At 61.2% G+C, this 21,914-nt stretch overlaps 1 protein-coding gene across 3 annotated transcripts in view; it reads right to left on the bottom strand.

Moving 5' to 3' along the window:
• Positions 1-7,958: 7,958 nt before the first annotated feature.
• CRELD1 (CRELD disulfide isomerase 1) overlaps positions 7,959-21,914 on the bottom strand; it is a 32,526-nt gene continuing 18,570 nt past the window's right edge. The window contains exons 18-30 of one of the 3 annotated variants that reach the window (XM_074957278.1): positions 20,665-20,760; positions 20,223-20,261; positions 19,210-19,844; positions 16,633-16,776; positions 16,229-16,311; positions 14,645-14,755; positions 14,154-14,245; positions 13,598-13,774; positions 11,944-12,039; positions 10,966-11,049; positions 10,279-10,374; positions 9,886-10,029; positions 7,959-8,304 (exon numbers count right to left, since the gene is read on the bottom strand). In XM_074957278.1, coding sequence (XP_074813379.1) covers positions 8,084-8,304; positions 9,886-10,029; positions 10,279-10,374; positions 10,966-11,049; positions 11,944-12,039; positions 13,598-13,774; positions 14,154-14,245; positions 14,645-14,755; positions 16,229-16,311; positions 16,633-16,776; positions 19,210-19,844; positions 20,223-20,261; positions 20,665-20,760 — 2,018 coding nt within the window. In that variant the 3' untranslated portion in view covers positions 7,959-8,083. Of the gene's footprint in view, positions 8,305-9,885; positions 10,030-10,278; positions 10,375-10,965; positions 11,050-11,943; positions 12,040-13,597; positions 13,775-14,153; positions 14,246-14,644; positions 14,756-16,228; positions 16,312-16,632; positions 16,777-16,923; positions 16,958-18,192; positions 18,314-19,209; positions 19,845-20,222; positions 20,262-20,664; positions 20,761-21,914 lie in introns of those variants that run through there. The other 2 variants (XM_074957279.1, XM_074957281.1) reach the window with 2 other exon arrangements.

The following is a 21,914-nucleotide window of genomic DNA, read 5'->3' as shown; positions in this document are numbered from 1 at the left end:
CCTGAGGCCTGGCTCGTGATCCCCCCCCTCGCAAGCCCAAGCCCCCATTCCACCTGTCGCACAAGCCATTTGCCCCAGGGCGCAGCAGGGAGCGAGCGTCTCCAGGCCTGGGGCCACAGTGGGGAGTCTGGTACTGGGGCATCCCCTGCTGCCCTGAAGCTGGTGGGGGGCAGTTGCCCAGGGCCCCATGGCTTTTCTGTCACCTGGACCCAGCACACACAGGGCTTGAACCCTCAGCTGGCCAGGCTAGTGCATAATCCACCCCCAGGAGCTCCCAGACACATGGGGGCCCTGGCTGCACACAAGCCCCTCCACAGTTGCTGGCACCCAGCAGGAGGCAGGCTCCTAACCCCTCCCCCCTGCCCCCAAACCAGGGCTGCCAAGGCACTGACCTGCCAGGGAAGGAGGTGGGGACTAGTGGGGGGGGAATAGTCTTGGATGCTGCCCCACCCACTGGGCTTGCTCACCTCACCCCACCCCATTGGCCAGCCCCATCCAGTAGCCCCACACATGCTGAGCTGCCCCAGACCAGGTGCCTGTAAAACCAGGAGCCCCTATGGGCTGGGGGAGGGGTGGGGGTCTGGGCACAGGGCTGTGTCTCTCTGGGGGTGGGGGTCTCTGGGGGCAGGGCAGGGCTGTGTCTCTGGGGTGGGGGGCCCTTTCTGGGTTTGCTAGGCCCAGGGAGACCCATCACAGGGCCACTCAGCTGTGTGCCACCCACAGCGTCTTTTGCCCTGGAGCACCACCTCCCCCGCAGCCTGGCTCTGACTGCCCCCCCACCCACAGCACCCCAGGGCCTCCTCCTTGCTCCCCCACCCTAGGGTGCAGGGGAGCTGCACCCCACTCCGAGGTATTGCTGATATGCCTGGACCCCAGGCTGCAGCCCCCCCGCCAGCCCAAGGACCACAGCACCCAGCCGGGCATGAACAGGTTTATTTTCCTGAGGCAGACAGACAAACAGCCATGCCAGAGCCAGACAATGCAGCAGCCCTGGCCATGGATGAGGTTGGGGCCCGCTGGCCTGTGCCACCCCCCCTGACAGCACAAGGAAGGGGTGGGACAGAGTGAGGATCGGGGGGAAGCAGCTGGGCCTGGAGAGCACCCCCCTGCAGTGGGGTTGGGGCTCTCAGTTCAGAAAGAAACCACGCTGGGGGGAGAAGGGGGCCTAATTCTGACTTGAGGGGGAAGCTCCTCGAAGACCCAGGGCTGCCATGACCAGCCACACCTGCACCCCACTGCCCCTTGTTTTCCATCCCCCATCACTGCGCTGCTGGCCTCCCCAAGCCCCAGCCTGTTAAACAGGTTCCTCTCATGCACCCCACCAGGCTTCAGGCGGGGGCTGAGGGCAGGGCCCAGCCCCAGCCCGCACGCTGCAGGCCCAAGCCTTCTCTTTGTGAAAGCACAGGTGGATCCCTGCCTGGTGCAGATGCCTCGAGCCTGTGCTTGGTGCCTTTGGCTGGCAGCGTGCCCAACCCAGAGCAGCATGCCTGTGCCCCAGCGGCAGGGCCTGTTCTTGGTTATACACCCCCCTGACTGGTACAAATGTCATCACAGTTAGCTCTTACCCTTAACCCAGAAAAACTAATCACCATTTTTTAAATTGTGATTAATCACACTATTAAACCATAGAATACCAACTGAAATTTATTAAATATATTTGGATGTTTTTCTACATTTTCAGATATATTGATTTCTATTACCATGAATTGAACACCACCATTACCCACCCTCGAAGCATGAAGGGACATATGAATCTTTAGCGCATCTGGCACATAAATATCTTGAGAATACACTGCTCACTTTATGTTATTTTTTAATTACAAATATTCACATGGTAAAAATGATAAACAAAAGAGTATTTTTCAATTCACCTCATACAAGTACTGTAGTGCAATCTCTATCATGAAAGTTGAACTTCCAACGTAGAATTATGTACAAAAAATGCATTCAAAAATAAACAAACTTTAGAGCCTACAAGTCCACTCAGTCCTACTTCTTGTTCAGCCAATTGCTCAGACAAACAAGTTTATCTCCTGCAAATGTAAACAATGCTGCCCGCTTCTTGTTTACATTGTCACCTGAAAGTGAGAACAGGTGTTTGCATGAGACTTTTGTAGCTAGTGTTGCAAGGTATTTAGATGCCAGATATTTATATGCCCCTTCAGGGTTCAGCCACCATTCCAGAGGACATGCTTCCATGCTGATGACACTCATTTAAAAAAAAAAAAAAAAGTTCATTAAATTTTAGACTGAACTCCTTGGGGGAGAACGGCACATCTCCTGCTGTTTTACCTGCATTCTGCCGTATAATTCATGTTCTAGCAGTCTCCGCTGATGACTCAGCACATGTTCGTTTTAAGAACACTTTCACAGCAGATTTGACAAAACGTAAAGAAGGTACCAATGCGAGATTTCTAAAGATAACTACAGGACTCGACCTACGGGTTAAGAATCTGAAGTGCCTTCCAAAATCTGAGAGGGACGAGGTGTGGAGCATGCTTTCAGAAGTCTTAAAAGAGCAACACTCTGATGCGGAAACTACAGAACTCAAACCACCAAAAAAGAAGACCAACCTTCTGCTGGTGGCATCTGACTCAGATGACGAAAATGAACGTGCATCGGTCCACACTGCTTTGGATTGTTATCAAGCAGAACCTGTCATCAGCATGGACACATGTCCTCTGGAATGGTGTTTGAAGCATGAAGGGACATATAAATCTTTAGCATATCTGGCAAATATCTTGCAATGCCGGCTATAACAGTGCCATGCAAACACCTGTTCTCACCTTCAGGTGACATTGTAAACGAGAAGCAGGCAGAATTATCTCCTGCAAATGTAAACAAACTTGTTTGCTTGAGTGATTGGCTGAACAAGAAGTAGGACTGAGTGGACTTGTAGGCTCTAAAGTTTTACATTGTTTTATTTTTGAATGCATTTTTTGTACATAATTCTACATTTCTAAGTTAAACTTTCATGATAAAAAAGAGATTGCACAATGGTTCTTGTGTTAGGTGAACTGAAAATAACACAGCTGCTACTCTGAAACCTATTTCTTTTGTCTTTTTACAGTGCAAATATTTGTAATCAAATATAAAGTGAGCACTGCACACTTTGTATTCTGTATTATAATTGAAATATATTTGAAAAAGTAGAAAACATCCAAAAATATTTTAATAAATGATATTCTATTAACAGTGTGATTAATTTTTTTTTAATTGCTTGACAGCTCTAGTGCTAATGGATCTAGGCTGCAGGGAGCGTATTCATACTAACCCCCTTCGCCCCTCCGGTGTCTCACCCTTCAGTGCTGGAGGGTGGAGAGGACACAGGCATGCCCAGGGCCCTGAGCAGCGCCAGAGTGAAGGGCTAGGCCAGGCCTTGCAGATCGGGGCACCCATCTCAAGCTGCTGCTCCTGGGGCAATCACCGTGGGCTAGGCCGCAGCCAGCTGGCCCCACTCCCCAAACCCCACCCAGCTCCTGCAGGATTTGGGGGCAGTCTGGTGAACAGGCCCCACGGCTGGTATTAAACCTGCTTTTCTAGGGTTGGGGGCCCCACCTGGCACTCAGCCAAGACCAGCCCTCACTTTCTCCAGTATTGGCTGGGGGTCATGAGGCCACATGTGCAGGGGCAGGGCAGAGCACTCTTTAAAAGCCCCCCTCCGCCGGGGCAGGTGCCAGGAGTGGCCACTAGATCCGGTCCTGCCTCGTGGGCCCCAGGCACTGCCAGATGGTGAGCTCCTGGCACTGCTCTGCTGCCCCCAGAGTCAGGGGCCTTGTGCTGAACAGGCCCAGTGCTGCTGTTCCCAGCTAGCCCGGTGTCAGCTCCCAGCCTCGCTGGATGCTCAGCTCCACCGCTCCCGTCCTTGAGCAGGGACCCCACTCCTGTATCCCACCCCCAATGGGGCAGGGCAGGCTCCAGCCAGGGATACAGAAGACCAAGGTCAGTTCCCAGTCACTTCCTCTGCCTGGGCCTCTGTCCCCTCAGTGCCAAGGGGGGCACCTCCCTGCATTGCTGGGCTTGTAATTATGTTCTACATGGCAAGGTGCTCCACCACTACGGTGACAGGTCCCTAGACCGAGGCTCATGCCAAAGGGACCACCTGGACAGATATTGGGGCAGGAGCCTCTGTTCAGCTGATTCAGCCACATGGTGAGCAGGATCTCGGTCCCCTGCTGTGTCCAACCCAGGGACACCCCCACACCGAACAAGGACAAGTTAGAAGAGGAGGTCGCTGGGGAGGAGTATCACAGCCCGGCTCTTCCTCCACGTAAGGACCCTTCATCCTCGCCCCCTATGCAGCAGACATCAAGACCCTTGAGCAGAAGAGATGCTGGAGACTGAGATCACAGCTGTGCAAGGGAAGGCTCAGCAGCAGCTTGACATTCACCCCCCTTTGCCCAGGGCGCTGGCCATGCACAGGAATAGGGCCTCCGGGAGAGAGCAACCCACAGCAGAGTCCAGCACGTTCCTCTCCACAGGTACATGCGGGCACACTTAACGCTCACCCTGCCAGGCCACATCCTCCTCCTCCTGCCAGCGGGAGGTGCAGGCACAACGTGACAGACAGCAGCGCTTCACCTGGGCAGGATCACGGTCCCACAATGCCCAGCTGATTTCAGTCAGTGGAGTCTGGCCTGATCCCCAGCAGCCCCAGGCTTTAAGCCTCCATCTCATGCAGCGGTTCACACTCCAGTCAGTCCCCACAGCGGCGACTCCTTCATGCCTTGAAGGGCTCTGGGCAACCTCAAGATCCCCAGGACTAGGGACTCCAGTGCCCAGGGCCAAAAACATCTGCCCCTCAGCACCCCACTGTCCGCACAGATGGCAGCCTGTTTTCCAGAGCACCTGCATTCAGCCTCCTTCCTCAGCCAGGAGCAGGTCGGACATACAGGGCAAGGGCCTCCTGCCCGGCCTTCGGCGTCAGCTCGCCTACATCTCCCGGGCTTGCTCTGGAACCAGCCAGCTGTCTGCTAGAGTTTGTTTCCAACAGACTCTCCAGACACCGCCAGTCTCTGCCCCAAACACTCCCGCTCCCCACCTCTTCAAGGACTTTCTCATGACAGACAAGCAGCAGTCTCCAGACACCCCTGCCCCCCAGTAAAGTACCTGGAGACTTTGTGGCGCTGCGTCATATTCTGGAGCCAAGCCAGCTAAGCTCAGCGCTGCCTCCACCGTCCTCACTGGAGATGCTCAAGGTTGGTTTGTGGCTCTGGCTATTCCCCCTGGGACCCAGTGCACCCGTGCGGACCAGTTCTCAGCACAGCTCCACCGGCACGAGCCAAAGCCTCCCCTGCCCTGAGGCAACAGGGCTGCTCACAACCACCAGCGTCAACTGGCTCAGCCGAGGGAAATCAGGAGCCCTCCAGAGACTCAGGGTCCAAGGCCAGAAGGGGCCATTCGATCACATCCTGACGCCTGTCCAGCACAGGCCAGTCACCCCTGTGCTGGGCCCAGCAGCTTCCAGAGCTGGCCAACCCCTCCCATTCCTGGGGTCAGTCACGCGCCCGACGTCCGATTTGAATGTGTCTGGCCTCCACTGCCAGCTGCCCAGCACCGCCCTCCGTTCCCATCTGCCCCCCTCCAGGGCTGCAGGCAGACACCAGTGCAGACCGCATAGTGCTGAGCAGGGCCCCGCCCCGGGGAGACACCCACCCCACCACCAGCTGCAGGGCAAATCCCAAACCGCACCAAGGACCTGCCTCAAACGACTGGGCCACAAGCCATCCTGGGCATATGCTGCACCTTCTGCCAGACTTCCCCGGGACCCCTTCCTGGCTGCTCAGATCTGTGTCCCAGCCCCCAAAGATCACATGGACCCTGACCTCGCAGCTCTGCCCTGGTGCAGCCACTTCCATCCCCATGTCCAGCCCTGAGCAGAGCCTTCCACGGCCACACGGCAAGCTCCCCAAGCCCTCCGGGCACAAAGGCAGCCGTGCTGGCGCTCCAAGCCATCCACCACCACTTCATCATCAACGGTCCAGCTCCTCGCAGACAGCACCGCCGCAGTGCAGTCAACAGATGGGAGATGCCTGCCCTCCTCTTGGCCAGCAGCAGTGCTGAACCCCTAGGATAACCCAGCCACTCTCCATTGACCATTCATCAGCCTGGCAGACTCTCCGCAGCCAGCACATGGTCAGCCTGAGAGGTCCCCGGAGGACTTGGTCTCAACCCCCCTCTGCAGCTGGGGCTCTCCTGGGACTGCCCTGCTCGCCACTGACTGACACAAAACACCCCTATTGCACTCCAGAGCAGGCCCCCGCCGGGGATCCTGCCAGGCCCTTCTCTCACTCCTTCCCCCATCCCGGAGACACGAGATCAGGCAGGCTTCAGCCACAGGAACTCATAGAATATCAGGGTTGGAAGGAACCTCTGGAGGTCATCTAGTCCAACACCCTGCCCAGAACAGGACCAATCCCCAACTAAATCATCCCAGCCAGGGCTTTGTCAAGCCTGACCTTAAAAATATCTAAGGAAGGAGATTCCACCACCTTCCTAGGTAACCCATTCCAGTGTTTCACAACCCTCCTAGTGAAAAAAGTTTTTCCTAATATCCAACCTAAATCTCCCCCACTGCAACTTGAGACCGTGACTCCTTGTTCTGTCATCTTCTACCACTGAGAATAGTCTAGAGCCATCCTCTTTGGATCCACCTTTCAGGTAGTTGAAAGCAGCTATCAAATCCCCCCTCATTCTTCTCTTCCGCAGACTAAACAATCCCAGTTCCCTCAGCCTCTCCTCATAAGTTGTGTTCCAGACCCCTAATCATTTTTGTTGCCCTTCGCTGGACTCTCTCCAATTTTTCCACATTCTTCTTGTAGTGTGGGGCCCAAAACTGGACACAGTACTGTAGACGAGGCCTCACCAATGTCGAATAGAGGGGAACGATCACGTCCCTCGATCTGCTGGCAATGCCCCTACTTATACATCCCAAAATGTGTATAACTCACAGCCTGACTGTGCAACTCTCTGTCCATCCACCAAGTCCTCTTCCCGCTCTCCCAAGGCCCACAGCCGTGTTCTGCACCCAGAGCCCCAGGCTGCACCCGAGGGCTGGCTGAGCTCTGCCAGGAGCCTGCATGGGGAGCTCTGCACTGCCTCTGGCCGAGGCAGCTTGGACTGTCTCAACATGCCACCCCCACACACACAGTGGGGATCCCACGGCAGCTCTCTGGGGCTGATGGATCCCCGTTCCGGCCCCTGCTGCAGTGCTCTCTTCACATCTCCCTCAGCTGGCACGGGCCCGCCCTGCACCACGGGTGGAGATGTGGGCACTCTCCACGTCAATCGGCCAGCCACCCTCCCTGGTGTCTTTCCTAAAGCTCCAACCCCAGACAGCATGAGAGGCAATGGGACCAAACCCGTGAGACGAGTCCCTGCCTGGTGCATGGGACAAAGCCCCTGGCAACCCCTGCCAAAGGCTGCCGGAGTGGCACCAGGTGGTATCAGCAGCCCGTGCACCCGGACAGCAGCCCCTGTTCCCCCAGTCGGCAGGCTGTTCTCTGCATGGGGGGCCCTGGCACACTGCCCATTGCTGTGCCAGACACAAGGCCCCTGACTGGGCAGATGACATCTTCAGACTGCTGCACTTGGTCTCCTGTGGCCTGCCTGCTGATTGGGCACCGCCAGCGGGAACCACCACCTGCCCTGCAGCCCCATGCGCTGGAGGGGGGGGCATACAGGGCACAGCCCCAGCAACACGGCATGAAGCGTTTGCACCGCGAGTGGGATACACATGGACAGAACATCTCCAACGGGAAAGCGACTCTCTGAGAACCCTGGCACAGGCCTGGCCAGGGGGTGCCAGATCCTGCCCTGCATCACCCCACCCCCTGGGGCCACCCAGAGCCAGGAGCCTCCACCGGCTTCCCACCCCACCCTCAATCCTGGGGCCCCCTGTCCCTCAGGCCACTCAGAGCCAAGGACTCCCCACCAGCTTCCCACCCTACCCCCACAGTCCTGGGGCCCCCTGGAGCCAGGCGCCCCCTGCTCCCCATCACAGGGACAGTCCCCAAGCCAGTGCTAAGGGCCTCGCCCTCCCAGGCCCTGTGGTGGGGGGCAGAGAGGAGCCCCCCGCCCGGAACTATCTGCCCTTCAGGAACCCGTCGAGCACGCGGTCACTGCGCTCCGAGAGCCAGTAGCCAGCCATGGCTGCCACCGCCCCGATGAAGATGGCGGTGAAGACCATGTCGCCCTTGGCGGCCAGCGTGGCCAGTGCGCAGATCACCACGCCGAAGAACATCTGCTGCAACACCACCACCTCGTCCTCCGTCACCTCGTCAAAAAAGCCCTTTGCCGGGGTGTCTGTGGGGAGCAAAGGGGGGCAGTCAGGGGGTAAAGCCCCAGGCTGGGAACGACCAGACTGAGTCAGACCCAAGGTCCATCCAGCCCAGTGTCCTGTCTGCGGACAGTGGCCAATGCCAGGCGCCCCAAAGGGAATGAACAGGGAATCATCAAGTGATCCGTCCCGTCGCCCATTCCCAGCTTCTGGCAAACAGAGGGTATTGCTGGGATCACCTCCGGAGCCCTTTTTAAAAATTGGCGTCACTTAGCTCTCCTCCAGCCATTTGGGACAGAAGCGGATTTAAATGGTAGGTTACAGACTACAGTTAGTAGCTCTGCAATTTCACATTTGAGTTCCTTCAGAACTCTTGGGTGATACCATCTGGTCCTGGTGACTTATTACTGTTTAGTTTATCAATTTGTTTCAAAACCTCCTCTAATGACACCTCAATCTGGGACAGTTCCTCAGATTTGTCACCTAAAAAGAATGGCTCAGGTTTGGGAATCTCCCTCTCATCCTCAGCTGTGAAGACCGATGCGAAAAATTCATTTAGTTTCTCCGCAATGGCCATATCGTCCTTGAGTGCTCCTTTAGCATCTCGACCGTCCAGTGGCCCCACTGGTTCTTTCACAGGCTTCCTGCTTCTGATGCACTTAAAAAAAAAATTTCCTATTACTTTTTGAGTCTTTGGCTAGCTGTTCTTCAAATTCTTTTTTGGCCTTCCTAATTATATTTTTACACTTCACTTGCCAGAGTTTATGCTCCTTTCTATTTTCCTCACTAGGATTTAACTTCCACTTTTTAAAGCATGGCTTTTTGCCTCTCACTGCTTCTTTTACTTCGTTGTTTAGCTACTGTGGCTCCTTTTTGATTCTCCTGCTATGTTTTTTAATTTGGGGTGTACATTTAATTTGAGCCTCTATTATGGGTCCCGGACAACGGGAGCTGCGAAGCCGGCACTCTGGGTGGAGGCAGCGCACAGAGCTGCCTGGCCATGCCCTCGCCTAGCAGCTGAGTGAGGGGGATGTCACCGCTTCCGGGGAGCCCCGCAGGTAAGCACCACCCAGAGCCCCCTCATCCTATCCCATGCCCCAACCTCCTGCCCCCTCCCACACTCTGCTGGGGGGTGGGGTGGGGAGCGCGGGGACTGCCTGAGCTGCCCCAGAGCCAGAAGCACCGGCCGCTGCACAAGTCACAGAATCTGCGACCTCCGTGACAAACTCTCAGCCTTATGCATCAGATCCTACCTGTGTATTATCATCTTCCATCCTCTCCTCCTTACTAGGACAGAGAATCTCCAGAGAACCGCCCCCACCCCCAGGAGCAGCTTCCCACCCCCCAGCTGCAAACTCCCCTCCCCCTGCTCCCGGGGAGCAGCACTGCGCCCCAGGCTGGAACCCCAGCCCAGCCCCCAGGGCCAGAAACTCCCACCCCTCTGGGCAGCAGCAACGCCCTCAACCCAGAACCCCCCACCATGTTCTCCCCCAGAACCCCACCAGGTAGACAGTGCCACCCCCATGTGAGACCCCTCCCCCCCAGAGCAGTGACTCCCCAGGGCCCACAGAGGGGGAGGAGCCAGGGGGGTCCCTGCAGAGTCTCACCTGGGGGTTTGTCCTCCACGCACTCGCCATCCCTGCGCACATGGCCCTCTGCACACACGCACCGGTAGCTGCCATCCGTGTTCTCACAGACCTCGTGAGCCCCGGCACAGACAGGTTCCTGCGCGCTGGCACACTCGTCCACGTCTGGCGGGATGGGGGAGATTAGAACCAGTGGGGCGGGGAGGTTAGAGTCAGTGTGGAGGGGCAGGGGCTGGGGAGGTGAGATTAGAATCGGTGGGGCAAGGGGTGGGGTGGGGGAAGATTAGAACTGGTGGGGTGGGGTGAGACGAGATTAGAACCCGTGGGGCCAGGGGGAAGAGGTTAGAGCTGATGGGGTGGGGCGGGGCGGGGGGGGGAGATTAGAGCTGGTGGGGCAGGGGGCACGGCACTCACCCAGGCACTTTGCTCCGTCCCGCTGGTAGCCTTTGTTGCACCTCTTGCAGCGGGCAGGCCCGGCGCCCATGCAGCCAACACAGGCCGTGGAGCAGTCTGGGGACAGATCGGGCGTGAGGGCACCGCCAGGCACCCACCCGTCCTTCCCCCGGGGACAAACGGACCCACCTGGCCGTGGATTGTGGTGGCCAGAGCAGAGCATGCGCAGGCCGGGCTGGCCAGGGGAACCAGAGCCGAGATGCACGGGGTGCCGGGTGCTGCCTCAATCTGCACGGGGCGACGAAGGGGGCTGGGGCCCACGGAAGGGTCCTTCCGTGCACCTGCGTAATGCTCGGGGGCGGCGGGGGGGAGCGAGCGCAGTACAGAGTCGCATTCCCTTCCGCAGAGAGCGGGGAGCCCTGCGGGGGGCAGCAGCACATGGATCCTGACCCAGCCACGCCCCACAGGTAGCGCCCCACCCGGGCCAGCCCCTGGGACCGCCCCACCCCCTCCTGCGCCAGGCACTGGGACCACCCTACCCCTCCCACATGCCCGCCCCACCCCCCTCCCCTGCCGGGCACTGGGCCTGCCCCAGCAAAGGCCAGGGCACGGGCACGGCCAGGGCCAGGTAGCCCAGTGCTCGCCCCCCACCCAGGGCACAAACGCCAACACGCTGCACAGGCCCTGCTCCCGGGCACGAGCTCTGACCTCGGCACTCGTAGGAGCCCTCGGTGTTGACGCAGAACTGGTTGGGCCGGCAGTGCGCCATCTCCGTGCCACACTCATCTATGTCTGCAAAGAGAGCGGCCTCAGGCCCTGGGAGTGCGGCCCACTGCCCCTCGCCCCCGGCCCAGCCCTGCCCCATGCCCCACCCCTTCCCCCTGCCCAGCCCTGCGCCTCACAGACCTGCCCTATGCCCCAACCCTTCCCCCTGCCCCACGGCCCAGCCCTGCGCCTAACCCCACCCCTCTGCCCCACAGCCCAGCCCTGCACCTCACAGCCCTGCCCCATGCCCCACAGCCCAGCCTTGTGCCTCACAGCCCTGCCCCAAACCCCACCCCTCTGCCCCATGGCCCAGCCCTGCGCCTCACAGCCCACCCCATACCCGCCCATCTGCCTCATGGCTCAGCCCTGTCCCTCCACTCCCTGCCCCACAGCCCAGCCCCATACCCCACCCCTCTGCCCCACAGCCCAGCCCTTCACCTCACAGCCCACTCCATACCCACCCCTCCCCTTTGCCCCGTGGCCTGGCCCTGCACCTCACAACCCAGCCCCATACCCCACCCTTCCCCTCTGCCCAACGGCTCAGCCCTGCTCCTCACAGGCCAGCCCCATAGCCCACCCCTCTGCCCCACAGTTCATCCCTGCACTTCACAGCCCACCCCATATTCCACCCCTCCCCAGTGAACCATGGCCCAGCTCTGCCTCCAGCAGCCCCGAACCGTAGCCCTTCTGACCCTCTCCCATTTATATCCCTTATGACAAGGGACCCAGGTGCGGAGCCATGTACCTTTCACTTCAGCCCTGCTCTGGGGGGCACAACACCCATGCATGGGTTAAGGCGCACCCAAGGGCTCCTAGGCAGCAGGGCCTTGGCCTCCCCATCCACGTTCCGTCCCACAGGCCCCCACGAGCCCCGCAGGGTCCAGCCAGGGTCCAGCGTTCTCAGAGGGCAGTGGGACTCACCAATGCACCTGTGCTCATGCAGCGCCCAGCCCCTCTTGCAGCGCAGACAGCTGGAATCCTCTGGCCCTGAGCAGCGCCCGCATGCCTGGTAGCACTCTGCCAAGACAGGAGAGAGACTGGCCATGAGCATGCAGCCCAGCCCAGCCCCTCGCCATCTGCCCAGGCAAACCCAGCCCCACAGGCTGACAGATCCAGTCACCTGGGGCTCCACCCAGCCAGCCCCAGAGCGGAGCCCAGAGCCAGCTCTTACACAATGGCCAGACTGGGTCAGACCAAAGGTCCATCCAGCCCAGTATCCTGTCTGCCGACAGCGGCCAATGCCAGGTGCTTCAGAGGGAATGAACAGAACAGGTAATCATCAAGTGATTTATCCCCTCGCCCATTCCCAGCTTCTGGCAAACAGAGGCTAGGGATACCATCCCTGCCCATCCTGGCTAATAGCCACTGATGGACCTACCCTCCATGAACTTATCTAGTTCTTTTTTGAACCCTGTTATAGTTTTGGCCTTCACAACATCCTCTGGCAAAGGGTTCCACAGGTTGAGTGTGCGTTGTGTGAAGAAATACTTCCTTTTGTGTGTTTTAAACCTGCCGCCTGTTAATTTCATTTGGTGACCCCTAGTTCTTGTGTTATGAGAAGTAAATAACACTTCTGTTATCTACTTTCTCCACACCAGTCATGATTTTATAGACCTCTATCATATCCCCTCTTAATCGTCTCTTTTCCAAGCTGAAAAGTCCCAATCTTATTAAATCTCTCCTCATATGGCAGCCATTCCATACCCCTAATCATTTTTGTCGCCTTTTTCCAATTCCAATACATCTTTTCTGAGATGGGGCGACCACATCTGCATGCAGTGTTCAAGATGTGGGCGCACCAAAGGTTTAGACAGTGGCAATGTGACATTTTCTGTCGTATTATCTGTCGCTTTCCTAATGATTCCCAACATTCTCGTCCCTTTATTGACTGCTGCTGCATCTTGAGTGGACGTTTTCAGAGAACTCTCCACAATGACTCCAAGCTCTCTCTCTTGAGTGGTAACAGCTAATTTAGACCCCATCATTTTATATGTATAGTTGGGATTTTGTTTTCCAATGTGCATTACTTTACATTTATCCACATTGAATTTCATCTGCCATTTTGGTTCCCCGACACCCAGTTGTGAGAGATCCTTTTGTAGCTCCTTGCAGTCTGCTTTGGACTTAACTATCTTGAGTAGTTTTGTATCTGCAAATTTTGCCACCTCACTGTTTACCCCTTTCTCCAGATCGTTTACGAATATGTTGAACAGTACTGGGCCTAGTGCAGACCCCTGGCGGTCACCACTATTTACCTCTCTCCATTCTGAAAACTGACCATTTATTCCTACCCTTTGTTTCCTGACTTTTACCCAGTTACCAATCCATGAGAGGATCTTCCTTCTTATCCCATGACAGCTGACTTTGCATAAAAGCTTTTGGTGAGGGACCTTGTCAAAGGCTTTCTGACAATTTAAGTACAGTATGTCCACTGGCTCCCCCTTGTCCACATGCTCGTTGACTCTTGGGCAGCACCATCCCAAGCAGCAGGGGGCAGTGCAGTTCGCACTCCCGCTTGCCAGGACACCCCCACGGTCCCAGCCCAGCCCGACCCGTGCCGTGCCGCACTACATACCAGCACATACCAGGTGGCTCTCGTTCCTGGCTGCCTCATAGTAGCCGTCCGCGCACTCGGAGCAGAAGGAGCCGCCGTAGCCTGGGCTGCACATGCACAGGCCAGTGCCCGCACGCGTCCCCTCGCCGTCACATTTACCATTCCCGCTGCACGGCTGCTGGTGCCCACCAGCACATGCTGCCAGGAGACGGGTCGCTGTGCTGATCACCGGTGCCAGGCACAGAACTTGTCCCGTCCCACAGTGGCCCGCACCCACCTCCGACCCCCTGCCCATGGCACCTGTCCCTCTGCCCCAACCCTACCCATGGTGCCACCCTTCAAAGCCCCAGTTCCTGCCCACAGCACACTCCTCCTCCCCCGCCCCCGGGCATCTGTCCCCCATCCCAACCCCTATCCACAGTGCTGCCCCTCCCAGGCCCCAGTTCCTGCCCATGGCACCTGTCCAGGCCCCCATGCCTGGCCTGCTCCTCCATCCCGTCCCATGGTGCTCTGCCCATGGCCCCCAGCCTGGCCCTGAGGAGAGGTGCTCCAGAAGCCAGCAGGGCTGGTGACTCACGCAGGCAGTCAGGGCCATAGGTGCCAGGTGGGCAGCAGACCTTCAGCATGTCCATGCAGAGCCATTGGAAGAAGTCAGGGTGCTGCTGCTGTCTGAGGGATACAGCAGGAAACACTGTTACCCCCACAGGGGAAGCCTGTTAAGGTAGGTCCTACATAAACTCTGCACCCGCTGCTACCACTGCTGGCTGTGCCCATTGTCCAGGCACCTTCACTGCCCTGGACACGGACATCTGGGCAGGATGCAAAGTCCCCCTCCTCCTCCCCGCACCCTGCTGCCCTGGGCCCCACCCCTGCCTACTCACCTCCACGCAGTGGCTGCCGCCCCAGGATGGGGCAGTGCACAGCCCATCTCCAGGGAGGTGGCAGCTGGTGGCCCGTGTCTGGATGGGGGTCACCCAGGTACTTGGCCCAGAAGGGAAGCCTGGGCCAGGCCCAGATCACAGTCCCAGTGTGGCACAGACCCCGCTGCTCCTTGCCCCAGTCACTCACCCCTGGAACCACCAGCTCTCCACGTGCTCTTCACTCTGCTCCAGCAGCTGGTGACACGCAAAGTCCGATTTTCCACACACGCTCTCCAGCACCTCCAGCAGGCGCGTCTCACTGCACAGGAACCGGGGTCAGGGCATTGTAGACACTGTCCATAGCACCTCCCCAGCCCAGGCCATCAGCCCACAGGACCCTCCTCCCCGCCTCGCCCACCGGACCCCATAGCGCTCCCACAACAGACCAGCAGCCCCCAGGCCCCATCAAGACCAGCAGCCCCCATAGTGCCCTCTTCTCTGTGACAAAGTGGGAGGTTTTTTCTTAATGTTTTGCATGAATCCTGTGTGTGCCTCAGTTTCTCTGTGTGTTACCTCAATGCCTAGGTGGTGGGACAAAGGTGTGTGATTTTTGCTGAGACCCTAGTGGGCAGGTGGGGCTGCCTCTAGCTGTCTGCATGTAGACAATGGCCAAAACACTCCATAACCTGGCAACTGACGGTCTGACAAGCTGGAGCAAAGTGAGAGGTGGTGACCTGTTTGCCCAGGAAGGAAGAGGAGCCACGGGTGTGTCTGAGGCTGAGCTGGTGGAAGCTGGGTGGACAGTCTCCTGGGTGGGCAGGCTCAGGACTGAGGGGGAGAGCCCAGGGCCCTGGATCCCCCCCAAGCTGGATTTTGCTGCAGGTCCCCGATTTCTGTGCTCACAAGCTCTGTTCTACACTGGGTTCCAGACATCTAGCAACCCATCTGTGTCACATGCTGGCTAGGAGTCACTGCTGGCTGCAGAGTGGGGGGCAGGGCATTTTGGGGGTACATTAGACTCCCCAGGGGTCCTGTCCAGGGGGACTCGCTGCAGGGAGCGAACGGGGCGAGCAGGAAGCTGACCGCTCCAAGGTCGGACCCAAGAAGTGCCGAAGCCAGGCAGGCTCCTTGTCCTGGTGAGTTTGGCCCTGAGGCTTCATGCAGAGCCATTCCCGAGCACTGAGACTGACTCCACCGCACCCACTGGCCCCATAGCAACCCCCACCCAGACCACCAGCCCCACGACCCAACCTATGGTCTCATAGTCCTGCCCCCGCCTGGACCATCAGACCCAGTGCCCCTCTCCTTCCCTGACCAAACTGCCAGCTCCATAGCGCCCCCAACCAAACTAGCTCCTTAGCACCCCTTTGCCCAGACCACCAGCCCCACAGTGCCCCTCAGACCACCAGCCCCATAACACCCTCCTCCCTCCCACGACCCACAGTCTCCCCTGACCTCCCCCTTGTCCCATAGTCCCCCCTTGCCTTGACCACCAGCCCTATAGGGCCTCCCTCCTCCCTGACCCAGCCCGCCAGGCCCATAGCACCCCCACACCAGACCACCAGCCCCCTGGTGTCTCCCCCTAAAATTACTGGTCCAGCCCCCAGCTCATGATAGCAGCTGGAGCTCCAGGAAGCCTGCTCTCTGTGGGATCTTCATCTCCAGGGCGGAGCCCCAGACTGGAGGGCGGAGCGGCACTGAGCTCCTGTCCACACATACACACACCCCCCTGTGAGTGAGCTGGGGCAGGAGTCGGGCAGCGCTCCCCCTGCCTATCATGCCACCCGCTCACCTGTGCGCATATTTCGCCAGCTTCTCCTCCTCCCAGGCCGTGTTCCCTCCCCCGAAATTCTCCCGCTCAGTCCGCTCCAGGCCCTGGGGAAGCAAGGGAAGGTCACAGCCCCAGGCCCAGTCCCACAGCAAACCCCTCCCAACCCACGCGCCCAGCATTGCCTGCACCCAGCCCCACCCCAGCAACAAGCCTAGCCCAACCCTAGCACCCTCCCAACCCAGCTATGCCCCATAGCCCCAGCCCCACGCTCAGCTTCTCCCTTGGGGGGGGGGGGGGGGGGGGAAACAGTGCTGTGTGGGGAACCCAGCACTAGTGCCCATGGGGGGCACCAATCCTGCTGCACTCAGGGACTGGTCCTGGGAAACAGGACCCCAGCCGCCTCCCTCTGCCCCGCAGCCCCGCACCTTGAGAAAGCTGCTGGCGAGGTCCCGGCAGGTCCGGCAGGGCTCAGGTGGGGAGGAGCCTGTGCACCAAGGGCCCAGCAGCAGCCCCAGCAGCAAGGGCAGGAGCCTTCTCCCACGCAACCCCATCCTCAGGGCAGCGGCAGGCTGGGGAGAGAGCAGCAGCCCTGACACACGGGCCCGGCTAGGGGGCGCGGGGCCTGGCACAGCCCTTCCTGGGCAGCCAGCTGGGGTCACGTGGGGGCACGAGGCAGGTCCCAGACGATGCCCCCGAAGCTTTATCCCCCCACCCACCTGTGGGGCTCCAGCACCGAATGGGGGTCGCGGGCCCTCCCCCCAATTCCGGTTCCCACACTGCGCCGCTCCGTAGGAGCTGGGGGAGGAGACCACCTGGCAGGGGGGCCAGGCGGGCCTGGGGGGGGGGGCGGACTCAGGGGGGCCAGGCGGGACTGGACTCAGGGGCACTGTAGGGGCGGGGGGGCCGGAGAGCTGGGAGGAGTGGTGGGGCCGGGGGGGGGGGGCTGGACCAGAGGGGCGGGGACCTGGGGGGGGGGCTGGGAGGAGTGGTGGGACGGAGCGGGAGAGGCTGGGGGGGCCGGGGCAGGACCAGGGGAGGGCTGAGGGCACTGGGGGGGCCGGGGCTGGGCCAGAGGCACTGGGGGGGCCAGGGGCACGGGGTGGGGCACTGGGGGGGCTGGGAGGAGTGGTGGGGCGGAGGGGGAGAGGCCGGGGCAGGACTGGGAGAGGGCTGAGGGCACTGGGGGGGGCCACGGAGCGGGGCTAGGCCCGGGCACTGGGGGGGGCCGGGGCAGACGGGGGCAGGACCGGGGGGGGGGGCTGGGAGGAGTAGTGGGGTGAGGGGGGACCGGGGGAACGGGGCGGGCGGGGAGGGGACCTGGGGGGGGCTGGGAGGAGTGGTGGGGCGGAGAGGGAGAGGCTGGGGCAGGACCGGGAGAGGGCTGAGGGCACTGGGGGGGCCGGGGCTGGGCCGGGGGCACTGGCAGGGCCGGGGGCACGGGGTGGGGCACTGGGGGGGCTGGGAGGAGTGGTGGGGCGGAGGGGGAGAGGCTGGGGCAGGACCAGGAGAGGGCTGAGGGCACTGGGGGGGGCCGGGGCTGGGCCGGAGGCACTGGGGGGGCCAGGGGCACGGGGTGGGGCACTGGGGGGGCTGGGAGGAGTGGGGGAGCGGAGGGAGGCAGGGCTGGGAGCACTGGGGGGGGCCGGGGGGGGCTGGGAGGAGTGGTGGGGCGAGGGGGGACCGGGGGCACGGGGCGGGCGGGGAGGGGACCTGGGGGGGGGCTGGGAGGAGTGGTGGGGCGGGGGGGAGGCCGGGGGACAGGGCTGGGCCGGGGGGGCGGCTGGGAGGAGTGGGGGAGCGGAGGGAGGCAGGGCTGGGGGCACTGGGGGGGCCGGGGGGGGGACTAGCTGGACACTCAGGAGCGGGTCAAAGCCCCGCAGCGGCGGGGCGGGGCACGCGCGAGAACAGCCCCGCCCGGGGAGCAGCCGCGCGGCACCGGGGGGGGGGGAGGGGGGAGCCCGACGCGGATCCCGCCCCGCCCCCACCTGCCCGGCCCAGCGCGAGCGGCCGATGCTGCAGCCTGCGCCTCCCTGCAGCGCCCACGCGCTGCGCCGCGCTCCGCCAACGGCAGCAGGCCCTGCGCAGCAACGTCACCCACCGATACGCAGCCAATCAGCGCGCCCCGCGCGGGAGGCACCTGTTAACGGGGCACTGCCAGGACCCTGGTTCTCCTCCCTCCCGCCCCTACGGGCCGCCCATTGGCTCCTCCGGCCCGCCAGGCCCCGCCCCTTTCCCATCTCCCTCCCATCCCACCCTGCCACAGCCCCACCCCCCTCGTGGCCAGGCCCACCACAGCCCTGCCCCCACCCCCACCGTGCCACAGCCCCGCCCCACCCCAGCCCCACCCCACCCCACACGTGGCCAGGCCCCACCCCTACCCCTGCCCCAGCCCTGGCCAGGCCCCACCCCTACCCCTGCCCCAGCCTATCACAGCCCCACCCCACTGGTGGCAAGGCCCGCCACAGCCCCACCCCCAGCCTGCCACAGCCCTGCCCCACTTATGGCCAGGCCCCACCCCAAGCCTGCCACAGCCCCGCCCCACCCTGTCGTAGCCCCACCCCACTCGTGGCCAGGCCCCACCCCCAGCCCACCATAGCCCCGCCCCACTTGTGGCCAGGCCTCAGCTACTTGCTTCTAGCCCAGAGCCCAGGAAAAGCCAAGGCCCCGTTAGAAAAATAACCAGCCTTTATTGGGAGCATGGGGCAGTGACCCGCAGAGCCCGCCGCAGGGCAGGGGCCAGGCCCCGCCAGCACAAGCTCCAGCCAGGTGCCAGCGAAGGTTTGCCCTCCAGGCCCAGCCCAGGTGGTGCAGAGACAGTGGCAGATACACTCTGGCTCTGCAGGAGAACATAAGAAGGGCCAGACTGGCTCAGGCCAAAGGTCCATCTAGCCCCGTATCCTGTCTGCTGACAGTGCCCAGAGTCTCAGGGGACAGAGCCTCAGTCACGTGGAGCCCATGGGTGGAGGGAGCTCCCCAACCTCACTCTTGGCACCCATCGGTACCTGTCCGCTCCCAGGCAGGGCAGACGCCTGTGCTGGGCAGTGCCCATCAGGCTTCTGCAGCTGGCACTCTCGGATGGCGCGCTGCAGGCTGTCACCGATCCACAGGGAGTGCTTCTTCAGGCTCCTCTTCTGCTCCCTGCCGGCAGCAGTGCCGGCCAGCGCCAGGAGGAAGGTGGGCAGCTGGGAGGGCAGCGTGAAGATGGGCACCGCGCGGAAGAGCTCTGGGATGTCGGCCGGCCGGAGGAGATCCTCAAAGCAGGCCACCAGGTACCGGCCCCCAGCCTTGCCAGCCAGGAAATCGGGGAGGACGCAGTTGAGGGAGGCTGAGAAAGCGCTGTACGGATCGTCCCGGGGCAGCCGTTCCCCCTGCTTCCAGAGCAGCCACTCCGTGCACCTGGCCACGGCGCCCCTGGAGAACAGCAGGACCACCGTGCCACCCTCCTGTAGCACCCGCAGCCGCTGGGCATGGAACCACTGCATGGGACCGATGGCACAGAGCTCAGCCCGGCTCCACAGTTCCACTGACACCGCCAGCTGCAGCCGTGTCAGGGCACAGGCCAGGGTGCTCACCAGCCGCTCGAAGCCGGCGTGGTCGGGTGAGTAGAGGATCAGGGCGCGCCGGCCCCGCAGCGCCCCTGCAGAGACAGAGAGGGCTGTTAGCGCTGAGCGCCAGGCTGGGCTGAGCCAGGGAGCAGGCAGGGCGGCTCGACAGGCTGCGTGCAGCCCACTTGCCACCCCCACGCCTGGCCCTGTGCTCTGCTCACTCAGGCTCTGGCGGCTCTGCCTGGCAGGGTCATAGAGACCTGCCCCCACCCCAAGCCCAGGTGTGAGGGCACATGTGCCCAGGTGCAGCATCCCACCCTGGAGAGCTGTGCCAGGGGCCCATGGCCCAGGAAAGGAAAGGCTCCTGCTCCTCCTTGCTGTCTTGGCCCTAGCCCCAGGCGCCCCAAGGTTCAGCACCCCACTCAGACCTGCTCATGCCCCCATAGGGCGCCCTCTCCCCAAGCACTCACCACCAGAGCTATAATCCTCCTTCAGCATCTTCAGCCACCCTGGAAGATAAAAGGGGGAGCCATGGTGAATTAGCAGGTCAGGCACTGCTCCCGCACCCACCCCAGCAGAACCAGACCCACAGAATCTAGGGTGCAGGGAAGAAATGGGTGGAGCAAAACCCAGCTCGGTCTAAGGTACATCTTAGCTCGCAGGGGGGGCAGGGGCAGTTGCTCAGTAGGGGGGCGCTCTCCCCCTGTAGTCAGTGCTGGCCCCAGTGTGGTGCTGGGGGGGGCCTGTGCTCTCAAGAGGGGGGCTCAATAGGGGGTGCTCTCTCCCTGCAGTTAGTGCTGGCCCCAGTGCCCCACGCAGCACTAGGGATCTGTGGAGAAGGGGACTTGACAGTGCAGGGAGTGGGGAGGGCAGTGCCGTAGTGCAGCCAGGAGTGGGTTGGGGAGCTCTGACCTTTCAGATTTTCCTTCTTGAGCAGGAGCAGGAGCAGGATGCAGAAGGTGCTGAGGAGACCCCCCATCCAAGCCAGCACCCAGTGGGCACGGAGATCTGCCAGGACACAGGGGTTAGGGTTGCCAGGTTTCCGGTTTTCAACAGGAACGCCCAGTCAAAAAGGGACCCTGGCAACTCCGGTCAGCACTGCTGACTGGGCTGTTAGAAGTCCAGTCAGAGGGGCTGGCAGACTCCCTACCTGGCTCCACGTGGCTCCCCAGAACCAGTGACACATCCCTCAGATCCTAGGCAGAGGTAGGGCCAGGGAGGCTCCGTGCACTGCCCCTGCCCTGAGTGCCGGCTCCGCAGCTCCCACTGGCCGGGATCCACAGCCAATGGGAGCTGTGGGGGCAGTGCCTGCAGGCAGAGGCAGCATGCACCAAGCAGAGCCACCTGGCTGCGTTTCTGCCTAGGAGCTGAGGGACGTCACCACTCCTCGAGGAAGAGCCGCCGAGAGCCCACACCCCAACCCCCTGCCCAAACCACTCATTTCTGACCCCACCCTGGAGTGCACTCCCCCAGCCAGAGCCCTCACCCCCTCCCGCACCACAACCCCCTGCCCCAGCCGGGTGAAAATAAGCAAGGGAGTGAGGGTTGGGGGGAGCAAGCAACAGAGGGAGGGGGTGGAGTGAGCGGGGGCGGGGCCTCAGAAGGGGCAGGGCAAGAGAGTGTTTGGTTTTATGTGATTACAACATGGGCAGGTGGTGCTCAGGGCACGGGGTGGGGGGAGCAGTAGAGAAGAGGGTTCGGGGCTGGGGCCCCTGGTGGCAGCGAATTATCCCAAGGCAGGCTCGAAGGACGGACGGACGGACGGACGGACGGACACACACACACACAGCTTTGAACTGGCAGTTTAGCAGCTTTCCCTGCTCTCTCCAGAATCGCCAGGGCCCAGGGAGTGCCTGGCCACAGGCTGACCCCTTGCCTGAGGCCCTCCTGTCACAGAATGTGGGGGAGTCAGGGCCCAGCCCCCCACTTCCTGCGATTCACCATGACTTTCAGCCAGCCAGAAGAACAGAAGGTTTATTAGCCAACAGGAACACCGAGCTTGTAGGTACAGAGAACAGGACCCCTCAGTCAGGTCCATTTGGGGGGCAGGGAGGCCAGAGCCCCATCTGGGCCTCCCTCCATTTCCCCAGACAGCTCCAAACTGAAACTCTCCCCAGCAGTCTCACCCAGCCTCCCCCCAGCTCCTCCTCCAGCCTTTGTCC

Source organism: Natator depressus, chromosome 7 (genome assembly GCF_965152275.1).
Source record: "Natator depressus isolate rNatDep1 chromosome 7, rNatDep2.hap1, whole genome shotgun sequence".
Taxonomy (NCBI): Eukaryota; Metazoa; Chordata; order Testudines; family Cheloniidae; genus Natator; species Natator depressus.
Note: the sequence above shows the minus strand (reverse complement) of the source record. Positions and strands in the feature narration are given on the sequence as shown.